Source organism: Epinephelus moara, chromosome 18, assembly GCF_006386435.1.
Source record: "Epinephelus moara isolate mb chromosome 18, YSFRI_EMoa_1.0, whole genome shotgun sequence".
Lineage (NCBI taxonomy): Eukaryota > Metazoa > Chordata > Actinopteri > Perciformes > Serranidae > Epinephelus > Epinephelus moara.
In genome coordinates, this window is record NC_065523.1 from 19,981,777 (window position 1) to 19,998,126 (window position 16,350).

The 16,350-nt window shown below is 43.9% G+C and overlaps 1 protein-coding gene across 3 annotated transcripts in view; it reads left to right on the forward strand.

Moving 5' to 3' along the window:
* The first annotated feature begins 498 nt into the window (after positions 1-498).
* Positions 499-16,350, forward strand: part of arhgap44a (Rho GTPase activating protein 44a) — a 36,886-nt gene continuing 21,034 nt past the window's right edge. For all 3 annotated transcript variants that reach the window (XM_050070057.1, XM_050070059.1, XM_050070058.1), the window contains exons 1-3: positions 499-798; positions 14,941-14,980; positions 15,983-16,102. In XM_050070057.1, the coding sequence (XP_049926014.1) occupies positions 746-798; positions 14,941-14,980; positions 15,983-16,102 (213 nt within the window). In that variant the 5' untranslated portion in view covers positions 499-745. The remainder of the gene's footprint in view (positions 799-14,940; positions 14,981-15,982; positions 16,103-16,350) is intronic.

The window sequence follows — 16,350 nt, forward strand, 5'->3', positions numbered from 1 at the left end:
ATTCTATTTTATAATATAAATTAGTGAATATTATCACATCAGTGTAATAACTGTTAAAAAAGGAAGAAGAAAACGAATGATGTCTTTGTAAATGTATATATATTTGTTGTCATTTCTCTGAATTATGTTGCCTTTTTATTCTTTCTTTCTGGTTTGTTTTTTTTGTGTGTGTATGTGTGTAATTTTAACATTGCAACCCTCCAAATTCAGCCGTATTTGTGTTTCCCCATGCGCAGACTTTTTTTGAATTTCTTTGTAGCCGCTGGTTTAGGATTTGGGCAAGATTATACCGCAGCTAATTCCATTGTTGTAGTCAACAGCTGAAATCTAGAATAATAAATGGGATTTAAACATAAACGCCTATTTAATCACGCCTCAAAGCCCTCTGGGAACCGGCGAGATTGGATTCTACATTGAGGATCAGCCATGATTTACTACATTTCCCACACTGCATTGCTGCGCAGCCGCGACTTGTCACTGCTGTCGCTCTCTGCCTGTGAGTGCCCGCGGTGAATTGCTCCAGCATCCCTGCGCAGGCAGTGGGGCAAATGTAGATGTTAAAAAAAAATATCATTTGAAAATATGTAATCGTGGGATAAGTTCTCGGCGTCGGCAGCTTGCGATGAGGGACGGAGAACATGGCAGACTGGATTTTGTGTTGCGCCTCTGTGGAGCACGGACCGTTATATTGAGAGAAATAATGCGGAATATTTCCCCCTGTAGGTGTTAACGCAGAAAATACAAGATGAAGAAGCAATTCAATCGGATGCGACAGCTCGCCAACCAAACGGTGGGAAGGTAAGCAAACCCTTTCCGTGCGCTATTCTCGCCGGGCCAAGTCAAAGGGAAGAGAAACCCCCTGTATGGCCCCAATAGGATGCGTAGCCCATCCATGCAAGTATGATTTCCATTACATGATATCAGGCTAAATATATGGACTAGACAATGGTCAGTGCAGTCGTACTTATTCTGCTGAACAAAAGAATACTCCGTGTTCATGTTGGTGCTCCTATGCGTAATGTCCATTGGAAGAGGCTACCGCATAGGCAGCGTGTAGGCGCATTGCCCCAGTAACCTGCCCACGGAAATACATTAAATATAGACAGCATCACAGACCATCACGCAGAGTAGACCCCCTCTTTGAGGCAAGGTATCACCCCTGGAGTGTGAAGAACATGCATATGTGCAGTTATGGTGTGGTTAAATTTACCTCCTGTCACAGAACCTGTCAATAGGTGAACGTGATGCAGACGGATGCGGTGTGGGCTGCGACGTGAGGGAAAATGGAAAAAGGCGCAATGTTTTCATTACGCAGTAATGTCAGCTGTGAGGAGGGAAGCACCTCCTAGGCGTGGGTTATCAAGTCCGTGGATTCCTGAAGGTCGTGTTCCGCATTATACAATTATCTGACAACACTTTTTGTCATGATAATGTCATAATAGCATCAGCATTTAAAAGAGAATGCTCAATGATGCCACAGTAGTTCATAAAAACTGAATGAGAGGTTAATGTGGGAGGATTTTCCATCCCTCTCCTCACAGACTTCCATGTCCTGTACTTGCCCTGCATCTGGGTGACTCTGAAATCCCTTCCCACCTTCAGAAATAGATGCTTTGTGACCTTTTTACACAGATCCCATGGGTTCATCACTCCCCCCCGCCCCCCCCACCCCGTTGGCTCACCTCACAGGGAGGCAGAGCAGCTTGTGAAGCAGTGCCGGGCCAGAGGGTGTTCTCTGCTCAGTGTATGGTGGGGATTAGGACCAGGAGGTGTGGGTCATTATTATTACAAGGCTGTGTGAGTGACTGGCATGCACTCAGAAGGGAGGGGACACACCTTGCAGGCTCTGTTGGTGCTATCATTGTCAGTTGGTTCAGGCTGCTTTTTCAGGCTACAGGCTTTTTATAATCATTTCTGTGTGACTCATTAACGTGTGTGGATGGGATTGTGGATGTGTGTGTGGGCAGGTGGGTGGTGGGCCTTTATATGAGCAGAGAAGGCGCTGCTTCCTTTTGTGTGTTTGTGTGTTTGCACTTACGCAGCCTTATTTGAATGCGCTCCCCACATGTAGTGCATGCCGGTGCTGTTGTGAGTGTAATATTCCTCGCACACTGCTGTTTTCCAAAGCTGTCTGTCTAATAAGAGCAGGAACAGCTACCTGCTGAGGTGGCCTGCCTTTACCACAAAGCCATAATGAGCAACAGCATTCTCCCTGAGCAGTCCTGCCCCCCTGCTAATGGTACCTACTGTTCATACCCAGGACTGCATCTCTCAAACCCTCAGCTGAGCTTTGGATCAGGGCAAGAAGTAACACGTCTGACCCTCTGATGACCTTGGGCACTGTCAAACACTGATCATGTCATACAGGGAGAAATGGAAAGAAAGTGAAAGCAAAAGCTGTGCCATCTATAGCGACCTCGCCAGCTAGGTTGTTATATGTCAGTGAATGAAGCAAGACCATACAAAGCTTACTTTGGCCAAATCCCAACACACCCCTCGCCCCTATCATTAAGACATCATCCCTCTGTTTTGCATGTCCACATCTAGGGGTAGGGTGTCCCGATTCTTGTTGGGATAGAGGGGTAGGGCGAAGCGTTAGGGCTACAGGGCCCTCCAAATGAAGGTTCTTTAGATGCAAAGTTCAAACCAAATGTTATGAAAAATCATCGGCAAGGTGGCTGCACAAGAAACAAAAGAAACCCACAAGGTGTTTTCTTCCTTAATAAAAATTGAAAAATGACAATAACCATCATATTATCTTAGTTTAATTTTCTAACAAGCATGAAATTGCTATTATGCTGATGTCTTGGTAACTAGCCAGCCAGCTAGTGTTATGTTGTCATTGCTGATTTGGGCATGACAGCCCCACATGTTTCCATATCCCCCCCGCCCTTTGATGGCATATGACGCATATGAAGTTAACTAAAGTCCATCAACTGCTGCGCTTGTTACCACCACTCGAATATTAGTGCAGACCAGCAGAGTAGGAGTATGGGCAGCTAACATTAGCATACAGAGCACCGCTAGTGACCTGTGCATGAAGCAGTGTTCTGTTTTATTTGATGTCTTACTTGGTTGATAGATAGCGTGAAACTTAAGTTGTGAACAAATTGCAAGCGTCCTGACAACAGCAAAGGGTTGCCTGTAGCAACGCTCGTTGCGTCTGTTCACGCAAATGTAGGCATCGAGAACTTTCAGGGTCTTGAAGGGATGTCCCTATTGTAACGGGTCCATGTCATTGGTTCGACAGCCCATTGGTTTGACATCCCATTAGTCCGACTGTCCGCGGTGCTGAACGGCTCGCGGCGGGCGTATGGTGCGCCGCGACCGGCTTGAGGCGGAGCAGGCTCACGGCTTATGTGTTTGTCACTTTCTTTTTCATTTTAACCCACACCATGATCTTTTCCTGACCCTAACCAAGTGGTTTTTGTGCCTAAACCTAACCAGACCTTAACCACAGGGCATCATGATGATTTCGGAACGGACTTCGGAACAATGAGTTTAATATGGTCGGAACAATGGGATGTTTAATATGGTCGGAACAATGGGATGTCGAACCAATGGGCTGTCGAACCAATGGGCAGTTCCCATTGTAACTCTGTTCCGAGGGGCGAGGTGGTACTTGAAAATTAGGGGTATGGGTAAAAATAATAAATGGGATTGGGCCCAAGTCACTTCTTGGTCCTGATGTCTGTCCACTAATGCTAAAATTACACACAATCATGGTACCATAAGGTGCTCCGAATAAATCTGTCCAATAAAAGTGTTTTTATGGTTTTGCAGAGAAAATAACAATCTGGATGCTCCCTAAAGGTCTGCATGCTGTTCTTGTTTATTGCCATCTTGTTTTTCATGTATTTCAAGTCTTAGTCACCTTCTCCTCTATTGATAAAGAAGTTAAAGAGGTGTTGTGCTACATTTTGAATATCTCTTTCCTACATTTGCACCCTAACCACGAAGGATGATAACATCCCTGGATAGTACCACCCGCAGAGCAGAAGTGTGTGAGTGTGCATATATTATGTAGCGACAGTGTGTTTGGATCCATGTGTCCTTGCACACACACCTTAGTGTGTTAAGGGGGATGGGGGGGTCAGACAAATGTGTGTATGTGAGAATTAATGAGGCATCCTGATGTAAACATTCACACGCCGAAGACTCCCGTCATGCTGCAGTTCTACTTCTCTCCCTGTCTTGACTTTACACAACACTTGAGTTCCTTTTCTGCGATAGGGAGAATTTCATCATAATTTTAATGGTTGCTGAACACATCCCTGCTATGTTGACTGAAGTGGAGATGCTCTGGATTTAAGCTCTCGCTGTCTTTTCATTTTCTTTCCGCTGGTTTGCCATTTGAGCGGAATAACAAGGCTCCTCCAGCATAAGTGTTACCCTGCAAAGACAGGAATAAATTAGCAAATCAGGGAAAAGTCTGTTCATTAACGATTTCACTGATCCTAGGTACACTCCATCTTGTACTCACTGAGGCTTCAGATGTACTATTCTGCTGACTCAAGCTTCGCCCATCTTCGGAGGGGAGCGGGGGTTACTCTTTTGGTTTGAGCGTTTGACCTTCGTGAACCTCGGCAGTCTCAGTGGAGCCGTTAATACCGCTGACCAGTCCTCAGTCCCTTCAAAACAACACAAAACCACAAGAAGACGACTATGGATTGGATATACTAGGAACTATTGGATATTGTATGACTTTGATTGCAAGAATCTGTGTGTGTGTGTGTGTGTTAGCAGGAGTGTGTCTTCATTAAGAGATAACAAGTACACTGTTAGACTTTTAATCCACTCACCTCCCTCTGGCATGTATTATCGTGTCATTAATGGCGAGTGTTTCTGCACTGGCAGTATTACCACGAGTCCTTTTTTATGTGTGTCTTATATGTGATGGAGATTGAAGGTCTTTTTCAGTGGGGGGTTGGCGATCAGGTGTGCTGTGTCAGCATCTCTCTGGATCTCTGAGGCTGCTGCTGCTGCTGCTGCTTGCCTGGGTGAGATCCATGTCATGTGATCATCAGCTTGACCAATCACCTCCATGGAGCTAGACTTCTACTGGAGGATGTGCAGCCATGCATACTCTATAGCTGAAAGAAATGTGTTATGGCACAGTGGGAGAGACAACAGGGTGTCACAGCTCTGTAAAGTGCAAGAAATTATAGCCGCATTTGTGTTTGTGTTCACATTATTATGTTCTTGTTAACTTACTGTAAGCCATCAGATTTGATAGTTCAACCTTAATACAAGTGTTCACTGTTTTGCAAACCCTCTGCATGATATTAAAAATCCATTTGCAGGTATTTGGGTTTGTTTTTAATATGTATTTTTTGGATGCCTTCACACATAGCAAACAAGCCAAGGAAAGATAGCTTTGGTCCAGCCAGCTCCCACCCTCCATTTCTCTTGACCTATTTCTCTATTCCCAACTCACTGCCCTATCTAGGTCTAGGACAGCTTGGTAACAGATTCCATGATACAAGTCTGTAAGTCTGTCAGTGAATTTCACACATGAAAGAAAGGTGAAAACACAACGTGAATTAGCTTTTTATACTTGAAAAGGGCACCACTGTCTCTAGCCCTAACCTTCTGACAGATTGCCTCTCACCCCATCTTCGCACTCTGCATCACTCACCTGTGTGATGTTCACCAATACCATGAGTGTATGGTAATAGCATTCTTCCTGCTCATGCCTTTAGGGTAGGCTTTAGCTCACCACTCCACAATGCAATTACCAGAAAATGGCAGCCATTTGTGGGCTGGCGGATGAGTTGAAGATGCTTTCTCTCTCCCGCATTGTCTCACTCCTTCTCTCTTTCACTTTCATCTGACAAAATGACGCAGTAGGTGAATGCGTTGGCAATGAGCTTGCATGCTGGACACTTGGAAAGGAAGACAGACAAAAGGCAGACATTTTTAGTGTGTGAATGTTTGTGTGTACAAGAGTGAGAAGCTTGCATGTAAATGTGTAAGGCACTTTCAGTACTCCTTTATGCTACACTGACTCACTGGATGTTGACTGTAGCTGTGTCTCAGTTCAGGGGTTCCAGCCTTTGAAGAACACGGCCTTTGCGGTCGACGTCGGCCATTCCCTTTAAAGACCGCATCAGCCACACCAAACGGTCTCTGAAATGGGACGGTCTGGTCAGCGGAGGATTTCCTGGTTGCATCACCAACTGTTCTTGCCCTGAGCCGTTGACATTACTGTTACCTAGCAACCAGCTGCGCTTGACAAAAGAAGGAGTAAGCTAGTAAGATAGTTAGCCCTAAATCATGGACCCAGATATTGTTATAATATGTTTTGTTTTTATTTATTGATTCACCACTGGAGACACCGCCATTTGATATATTTCAGGCAGACGGAGGACCATTTTCATATAAACGTATTAAATTAAGATTGTTTAAGCCGTGTCCTATTAGCTAATAGTAATATTAACAACAGTTAACCTGTAGCTACAACTGTTAGTTAACTTAACTTAATATATAATCATCTCCGGTGCGCATTGCATCTTGGGATAGGCTAAGCCACGAAGGACTCATCCATTGCATCCTCCAAATTCTGGGAAAGAAGGCTGCATTTCTCGGCCTCATTTGAAGGAGCCTTCGAAATGGGACAGCCTTGGTGGCACCGATGTGACGCACTCAGTCTTGCATGCAGCCTTCAAAGGCTGCAGCCCCTAAATTAAGACACAGCTTGTGGGTATAAACTTGCCACTGTCCGGCTATTTAGGCCAGAATGCTCCTCTCTTTTTGCTATCTGCATGTTACAGGTTTCAATATTTTGGAGCTTTGACGGAGATTTGGATTGTGCAATAAGGCATGTCTGTTTTGTTCTTTCCGTGAATTGTTGTTAAGATCTACAACAGATAAAACAACTTGTGAATGCACCTGGGAAAAGCCCAGACTCTGTCACACACACAGGACTCCGTCACAGGATGCTCTGTGCCCTGATGTTGATCCATTTTTTGACACATATGTTACTGTTTTTTGTGGTGTTTTCCCTTGTGCAAAGTTAGTCATTTTAATGACAGTGCTCACCTTTCAGCATACAAATGTCGCAACAAAAAAAAAGGTCCCCCATGATACTATTTTGCAAGGGCACCGTCGCTACATCCTGGGCTAAGCGCCACTCAAGACAATTGTGATTGGTTAAAATAAATACAAACAAGCCAGTGCATTTTCCCACTGTAGCAGAATGATAATCAGTGCTTCCAGACCTTTCTACAGCGCTGACACAACACTAGAAAAAGGCCCGGCTGTGGGAGACTACCTTTATTCTAATGCTGACAGAAGGACTGAAAAGAGAATATTATGCATGACTCATTAATGTATCCCTGAACATATTAATCTTGTAAACAAGAGCTGTCTTTGCCTGTTTTAACATTCAGTGCATCATTTGCACATGTGCACCTCTTGGCAAGGATGCACGCGTGACTCTAAACGAGCATATGGTAGCTGACAGGTAGCATGAGATGTGGGAGGCAACCCTGTTGAATGCCAATGCAGCATCTCCTCCTCTCCTTTCTCTCCTCCTCCGCCACCTCGTTGCTTTGAATCGCTGGCCTGGCGGATGAGGACAATGCTTTGGAGATGTCAGAGCGGGTGGCCTTCACGGGGCAGGTGATTCACTGCTCCTCTGGCTTCACTTTTGTATAGTTTCTGGCTGATCACGTTGTTTAATCTTGACTGGAAAGTACACTCTCAGCATGTTGTTTATTACCTCAAGGCTCTTTCACTGCAAGAGTTTTGTGCAGTTTTGAGGCAGTAGTCATCTGCAATCAGAAATGAGTCATTACTTGTGTTCTAGGTTGTGTAACTTTATTGGAAAAAAAAGAGCTGTAATTGTATAGTGCCATTCAGTGGTAGTATCAGAGGTCCATGTTGATAACCCTCCCATAACCCAAGCAGTGCCTCTCAGAGACAGCATACTACACGATAGAGATAGTGATAAAGAGCCTTTGTCAAAGGGCCATTTTGGCCATCAAAAGAGAGATGATGTAATATCGGACAGAAGCGCCATTTCATCCTTTCTATGTAGCTGATTCAATGAAAAGACTAACCTCTTAAAGAGCCCCCTTTACTGGTGGTCGACTACAAACTCAGCACTAGTGTATTATATTGGCACATATGGCACACAAACAGATTTGATTTTATATTTGTCCTTATTGACCTGCTGCATATTAAAAGTGGGTTCGATCACGGTCACTATGTGTCCGGGGCATCAGGGTTGGCCCAGTCTGTTGCTCATGATCTCATCTGTAACAGGAAGTGACCTCGGGGCCTGACTGAGATGCAGCAAATGAATCGGATGCAGTTCAAGCTGCGAGGCATTCAGGAGCGAGACAGGATCTAAAGAGGACTTACACACTACACATAGATGCTGTAAGCTTTGCTTTGACAAATAACTTTTTAAGTGGTACAGTCAAAGTAACAAAATAGCACAATCCTCTATTTCAATAACTTCAAGAAACATTTTCATTAATCATCAATTTACATTTCTGTTTACTAGATTGAATTGTCTTTGCAATAAAATGTGGATTATGGAAGTAATTCACTCTGTAGTGTCGTAGCCATATCTTTGTTCCTCATGAAGAGAAACAATTTTATCCATCTCAAAAGGACTATTATACAAAGTTAGTGCTGTAAGAATATCCAGAAAGCTTTATTGATTTTCTCACACAGTGCTCTGCTTATAAGTCGTAATTTATAGTGGTGTACAACCCAAGGCCGTAGCTACTGTAAAGTCACTTAGCAACTGCTTTATTCTGAGTAATACACAGTTGTAATTGTGTGTAGCTACAATAGAGTGGCATTGTTGTTAGAAATAACTAAGTTCTCCAAAGGAGACGGGCGACTCCCTATCAACATGCCCACTTCCTTCCATTCAGGAATGCCAATAGGTTCACAACAGGAAGCACTAATCCACTAATAACAATTTCCTGTTTTGTTTACTTCTTATTGCCTTCACTGGAGTTTATTATTTTTCTTAAAAAAATCTTTCTGTTTAATTATAGAAGATGATTCTCCATCTCTCATTTCTATACAGTTGAATAGTACAACATTTGCTTTGGTTGCCTGGAAATGCTCATTTGGTATTAGCTGTCTCATCACATTTGTTTGGTTTTGCAGTCCCACATGTTACATTTTCACAAATGGCGGAGTATATTTTTCTACAGCTAACAAAGAATGATGGCTTCTGACAATGATGTCATTTACAGCCTGGGTGGCCATAAAGCACAACACGGATCTTTGTTGCTTTGTTCTTTTGTCTATTTGATGCTCTCTACTGGACATGTCAAATCATTTAGGTGCAATGTGTTTGTGCGCCGGCAGACGCCAAGTGTAAAAACACAGTTAAGTCACAGAGTGCGTCTTGTGGAGATTATTCACCATGAATAAAGTTATTAGAGATAACTCACTGCTTGTGTTTCCACTGAAACGTTGCTGAATGCTGCAGGCTCTCTCTCCGTCTCTCTCTCTCTCTCTCGTTCACTCCCTCCCTGGACATGTGTGTTTTGTGTGTGTGTGTGTGTGTGTGTGTGTGTGTGTGTGTGTGTGTGTGTGCGGACTCTGCGCCTGTGTGCGTGTGTGCGTACACTCCTCTCACAGTTATTCTTGCATACTTAACAGAACTGTGACCTAGTTTGCTGGACAACTACAGTAAGTGGGTTTTTCTGTTTTAGTAACCTTGCGTCCCATCAGCCCTCCGCCTTGTCATTTGGGAGGAAACCGAGTGGGCCTCTGGATGCACGGCAAAGGTCTGGAGAAGAAAAAAAAAAAGCAGTAAATGGAGAAATATTCAGAGAGCATATAGCATGAACGCTGCTGTGTGTATTTGTGTGTGTGTGTTTTATGTGTGTATGTGGCTGACTGTGGATCTCATGCCAGCGCTCCAGGCCATGTGGTGCCCTGCTGAGGCCCAGGGCCACCATTCTGCTCCACTACCCTCCCCTCGCAGCACAGGACCTAGCATCTAGCACAGCTCTTCCAGGCCCCAGAGTAAGCGCTTTTGTTAGCCAGGCTAGCAGTGCGAGTAAACCAGAGCATGACCACTTTCTTTTTGTTCAGATGGATCAGGAGGACCTGTGGACGGAAAGTGTTACAGCCAACAGTTGGCTCGCTGCCAAGGCAATATGTTCAAGACGACCAATGTTATTTATTTTCATTATGTCGACATGGATTATTCATGCTCTCATAAACTATGCACAGTGCTGGGGGGATGAGCATGTGGGTTTTGAACATTAGCATATCTCTAGATAGAAATATTTATTATATAAGACATATTTGTATGGAATGTGCAGCTGATGTATAAATGGTCAACTGGGTATTTGGTACACACGTTTTACTTCCAACTTTATGGAATTACAATGACTTGGAATGTCTAAGGTCCCTGGGAAAATATGCACAATAAAATTACATTTCTCTTTGGCCAGCTGTAAATACAAAAGCCCAGATGTCCTTAAACAGATTCAGACCCTCCTTCTTATCAGCACTTTGGTAATGTTACCAGAGGTGCAGGGGGAATTATTCAAAGTCTAGCTGCTGATTTCTCGGTGAGAATATTGTCTCAACTAATTCATCTTCCTCCAGTTTTCTGCAGTTTGCATTAGACAGATCTGCGGCTCTGTTTTTTACCGACGCATCAAAGACACAAGCAAACTTTTGTCAGCTTTTGAAATCACTTTGCATGTGTTGGTCTGAAAGGTTAAATCAGGATAGATTTCTGGCTTTGGTTAATTAATCTGTGTATTTATAGGCGTGTGTGTGTGTGTGTGTGTGTGTGTGTGTGTGTGTGCATGTTTGTATTGAGTCATCAGCAGCTCCAGGTAAAGGAATGCCTGCAAAGTGGCAGATGGTTGGCATAACCCTGGCAAAGTCTTCCTCTCCCTCCATGAGCACACCGCCCACATGGCTGCCAGCTCTCCCACGTGTTTACTTTCCTCCCAGGGCTCATTCTGCACACTGTTTGCTGAGAGGAATTTCACTCCTCACCTCCAAAATCTCCTGCGAGCTTCTTTCTTTATATCAGATTTTACAGCAGCTCCAATACCCCCTGTACCGTATTCCAGCCTATGCCACGCTATTTTGTCTCCGTGCCTTTGCAGGCCGGTTAATGTACGATGCTGCTTTCCGAAGAGGAAATACCAGTGTCTGAAAACAAACAAGCTCAAAGAACAAGACGGTCTGCTGTCTTTGAAGATAGGCTCAAATCTCTTTGAAGTCTGGGTCATAATGGCCACATCAGTTGTGGTCAGCGAGAACACCACTGACACTCATTGACTGGTTCCAAATAGCAAATGTAATTAACTGTCCACGTTCCCCCCAGTCACAAGCCTTCAGGAGAAACACTCCCACACAAACACACTGGAGACAAACAGAAAGAGTGACAGGAATATGATGCCCACCCTACTATTGAAACTTTCTCGCATATGTAGCTGTTATATTGTTTGGAAAGTTTGATGGTATAGCTTGTCAGTAGAGCTCCAGACAGCCAGGCCAGAGAGCCGCACAGGTTGTCTCTACCTATCATTGCTAACAGTGTAGCTTCTCCTCATCCCTGTCACTGCCAGAGCTCCTGTTCCATCTGCGCTGTTGTGCCCCTGTTAGGCTAGAGATGTACTTGCTTTTTAACCATGGGTTTGTGTGCATCATGAATGGAACTGTCCGTATACTTGCATACCTCCCTAGTGTAGTGGTTAGAGCACTTGTCGACCATGTGGAAGGTCCAGGGTTTGAATCCTGCTGGAGTCGACGCCAGCAGTTGCATGCGGTTGCAATCAGACAGGATCAGATTCCTAAAGGTGGCTTCAGGATAAGAGAGTAATTCCGGAAGTCAAGCCAAGTCAACGAGAACGCGTCTCAAGCCCGTTGTAGATGGAAGGTTCCAGACATAAAAGGCGGGTTCACTTGCATATGTTACTGGAGGATTCCACGCCAGAGAACTCAGACCGTATTTGCATGATGTAAACAATAAACACGGCGACACTCAAGTGGGTTACGGAATGAATGGTATGAGTCAAGGACATGGTGACAATGGGAAGTAGGCTTCTCTCATTCTACCAACAAGGTCCTCACCATTCATGTATGTATTGCATCTTGCAGACGAGTTGCATTAGCATCTGTTGATGCATTTCTACCAGACCTGGCGACGGAGGGCGTCACAATGCTTTCTTTTGATTTGATTTGGAGGGCAGTCACGCAGTGATCGGCAAGAGTGTTGCAGCAAGTTTGAAGGAGAGGTTGCAGTGCATTCACTGGTCTGTATTTGCATTTGCAAGTAGAATGATTTAACTTTTTGCAAATGATTCCTTGTCTCACTCAAAATTAAGCAGAATGGACCAAGCTGTCAAACTACATGATTAAGTGCTAAGTGAGACCATGTTGTTTCCTATTTGAAATGGCGAGCAGAGAGCAAAGGGACCGCCCAGTTAGCAGCATGTTTATCCAATCAGGTGCATTCCACAATTGGTCCAGGAAACAATCAGACCCGCCCACTTTTTCAGTGGATACGCCCATCATGTGGCCATTTGAGTGAAGCAGCACATCCCCGAGCACCTTTGCTGGATTTGGTGGAAATGTGCTCTAGTAAGTACGTGTGCAACCAATGCTCCAGAAGGTCGCAGAACAACACGAGGCAGCCATCATGCACATGCACATGTATAGTTAAAAGCAAGTATATCTCTGGCCTTAGGCTCGCTCAGAGTCTCCCAAGGGTTACCTTGACCAGTCAATGTGAGGCCAGATAGACAGTGACGAGCTCACAGCTGCATTGCAGACCTCCAGGCTACACACTCAGCATGGTATACATGTGACAGTCTCGTCCGCTAGGTCTTTTACAGAACATGGAGTTTTAGAGATTTTTAGAGGCATTTGGAGTGTCGCAGCAAAACTGAGCCAAACTTTAGTGCTCGGGTTATTTTTATCCTCCTTTGTCATGTAATCAGCAATCTGCGATCACACTTATCCTTGCAAATCATGCCAGAAACTTCTCACTGTGCTATCATCCTCTCTCTCGCTCTTAAGGCCTGCATGAACACACTCACATACTTCCTGTATTTTTCCTCCTACCTCAGTGAGCAGAGCAGTTTTCCAACAGGCTGGCTGTGATTAGATCCATTGGTACATGGTTTGACCCAGTTCCCATGGCTCCATGCTCACATCTTGGCAGTGAGTGTGGTGATGCTAATAACTGACATCATTAATGCTCAGCTTTCTGTTATTGGCAACTATGTATGGAACATGTACACACGACTAGATGTCAGCATTAAACAGACGCGCTTCAGTTCGTTTCTTTTCTGCCGTTTATAGACTGTGATTTCCTTCAACACCATTGGCAACGCAGAGCTGCTACGCTGTGTGACTGACAGACTTGGTGACGAGGCATCATACATGAAAAGAGCATTTCAGTCATGAATTTTTGTCTGGCTGATGAATAATGGTTCACAATCCAAGGTCTTTTCCATTCTCTCAGTCAACAGCGAGATTAATTCAGATTTACTTTTTAAATAAATAACACAAAATGCTATTATTTTCAATTGGCATTGGCATGATTGGGGCACAATAGCAGGAAGAGGTTGTGCAGACAGGAAGGGGAAGTGTCGAGAGAAAGTGTGCACCACTGGGTGGCTGCTGGGGGTCTCCAGGTTTCTGGCTCTCTTGTCAACCTATAGCCCTTTGGAGCAGGAAGTACATGTTATCCTCGACTCTAATAAGGTAGTCCCGATAGGATTGTTGCTTTGGATGTGAGCATTGTTTTGTGTTGTGCATGTCCGAGTCTGTGTGAAGGAATTCTGGAAAACAACCAAAACTAATGTATAATGTATGTTCCTATGAGACAATTTGCCTATTTTATCTTTTCTTGAAGGATTATAAAAAGCATATCAAGCTCTGTTGGGAAATCTGCTTGCAGAAAAAGGACTAAAGTCTTAAAATATTAGCTGTCTGAACTGAGCTGACACCATATATTTATGATATCCAGTGGTTTGCTCTTTTCTGAGCTTATGGCTCATTCAGTACTCCGGATGAGTAGTTTTATCTGCTTCAGCGGCAGTGCAGCTCTGCCCTTTCCTTCAGTCTTTGGCTAAGTCCCCAGTCTGCTGGATTCACAGTGGGATGTGATGCTCCTCAGTGGGAACTGGCATATTTGAATCAGTGGCCTTTGCTCGCCGCTGTCCTGCTTGTTTCGCTCACGCTGGTGTCAGAACACTCCAGCGTGAATAGTTTGCCCGATAGTTAATGTGTTCTTCTTATGGATCGTCAAAGATCATGACTGAGAGAGGCAGCCACGCACTCGCATGCACGCCCACACATGCTCTGAAGGGACAGGTGCATGGATGTGGCCCACCCATTTTGGAGCGCTGCCACATTGATGACGTGCAAAAATTCAGTGAATGAGTCTACAGCTGGGACTTTATTTCACAACCCTGAAACATTTTGGCAAACACACACCGCATGTGAAAAACATTTGGATACATGTGAGACTTGTAGTGAGCCTCAAATCACCTCAACTAGCATGTCAGCACAAGCTTATAAAAAGAGTTTTATGATGTGAGATGTCACACCTTCACATGTTCTCCCGTTAGATTATCTCAGTTTTCTCCCATGCGTGTCATTAGACAACAACAAAACTTATAATTTTTTATGTCAATAGGGAGGAACATGCTTTCTGCTCTCACGTTAGAGTACAAACTAATCTGTAATAGTGACCATCACAGGCTGTGTCGCTTGTTGAGTGAACTGAAACAGGATTTATAAGCAAGTTCAACCACTGTAAAGGAAATATTTTGTTTTTCCTGACTTTAAAGTGCATAAGGCTGCATTCACTGACAGCTGATACATCTAGCAGAACACAGACACTGTTTAAAAATGCTAGCATCAGCTAATGTTGATGTTGTCTCCCCTGGATACCCTAACCGTTTTACACTTTTATCTTTACAGGGCGGAAAAAACAGAGGTGTTAAGCGAGGACCTTCTACAGGTGAGCTGTGGTGTAAGTGTGTGTGCCTGTGTGTGTGTGAGCAGGGAGGGCGAACAGGTGCTTGATGTAATGATGGTCTCGTAGCAGTTAGTGCTGTCATTGTTCACGCTGCGTTAAATTAACAGGTGTAACTAATGTGATTATGATGGCTGTGTTTGATCCTGATGGAGATCAGTGGCGCCGATGTTTTCGTCTTGTGGCCCCACGGAGCAAAGCAAGGTCTCATCACAGCTTTACATGCCGTATGTCTTTAAGCAGTTAAAGAGGGATTGTTCTTTCTTTGTTGGTTGTTTCATTGGAGCAAATTACAGATGCAGAAAGTGGCTCTCTCCAGGATTTCACACATAAAACAAAATTAAGGTGATATTAGAAAACACAGGCTTCTTCTGCAAAATATGCAAAACATAGTAATTAAAATTATATTGCAATTACTTTGACAGATCCTGCGGTTGCAGTATGAGTCACAGTTTTAGTGGAAATGGTATTATTTGCATTTCATTTTCACTGAAAAACAATACGAAAATAATGATGAAGGGATTTTTTTGGTGGGGTCTGTACCAAACTAAATGCTATACAGGAGTATAATATATAGCCCTAGGAATCTCTGTAAAACCACAATGCTTCATTTATAATGGTATGTTTTAACACAGTTTACAAGCTTATTTTTCATCTCTTTGCATCTCCCACAATTTGGGTATTGCACTTAGCCATGTTGCAATTTTAATAATATTTCGATTAATTGTGCAGCTCTGCTTTCTTATTGCTTTGATCATCTCACAACCTTTGGGTGCCCTCAGCCTGGGCCTGCGACTAATAAGTATTTTCATCATCCAGTATATGTTTAACATAGAGGCAAATACTCATCACATCTGATGGACACTAGCAGGTGCTGATTTGAGATGCTGCACGAGCGATAAAGGGACTGTTTTTACAGTGCTGTGTCTGTGGTAATACATTGGTGTATGTGTGGTATCTGAGGTATACATGTGTGTGTTCTTCCAGGTGGAGAAGCGTCTGGATCTGGTCAAGCAGGTGACACACAGCACTCACAAGAAGCTGACTGCCTGCCTGCAGGGTCAGCAGGGGACTGATATGGAGAAGAGATCTGTCAAGTCACCTTCTGTGAGTACCTGCGTCCATCATTGTCTCAGATACTGAATGCAGACTGATATGACGTGTGATAGGCTTGGGCGATGTGACAAAAGGATATTGTTTGGCCACAGTAATCATCACATGTCCACGATAACAATGATATTCAATTATATAACGCCTGTTATGAATGTTGTGCTATATTCAGTTTATTTTTCTTTTGCTTTCTCTATTCTTTACCCATACAAAGAGAATACAAGGAAAGGACATTGAACTGTTTG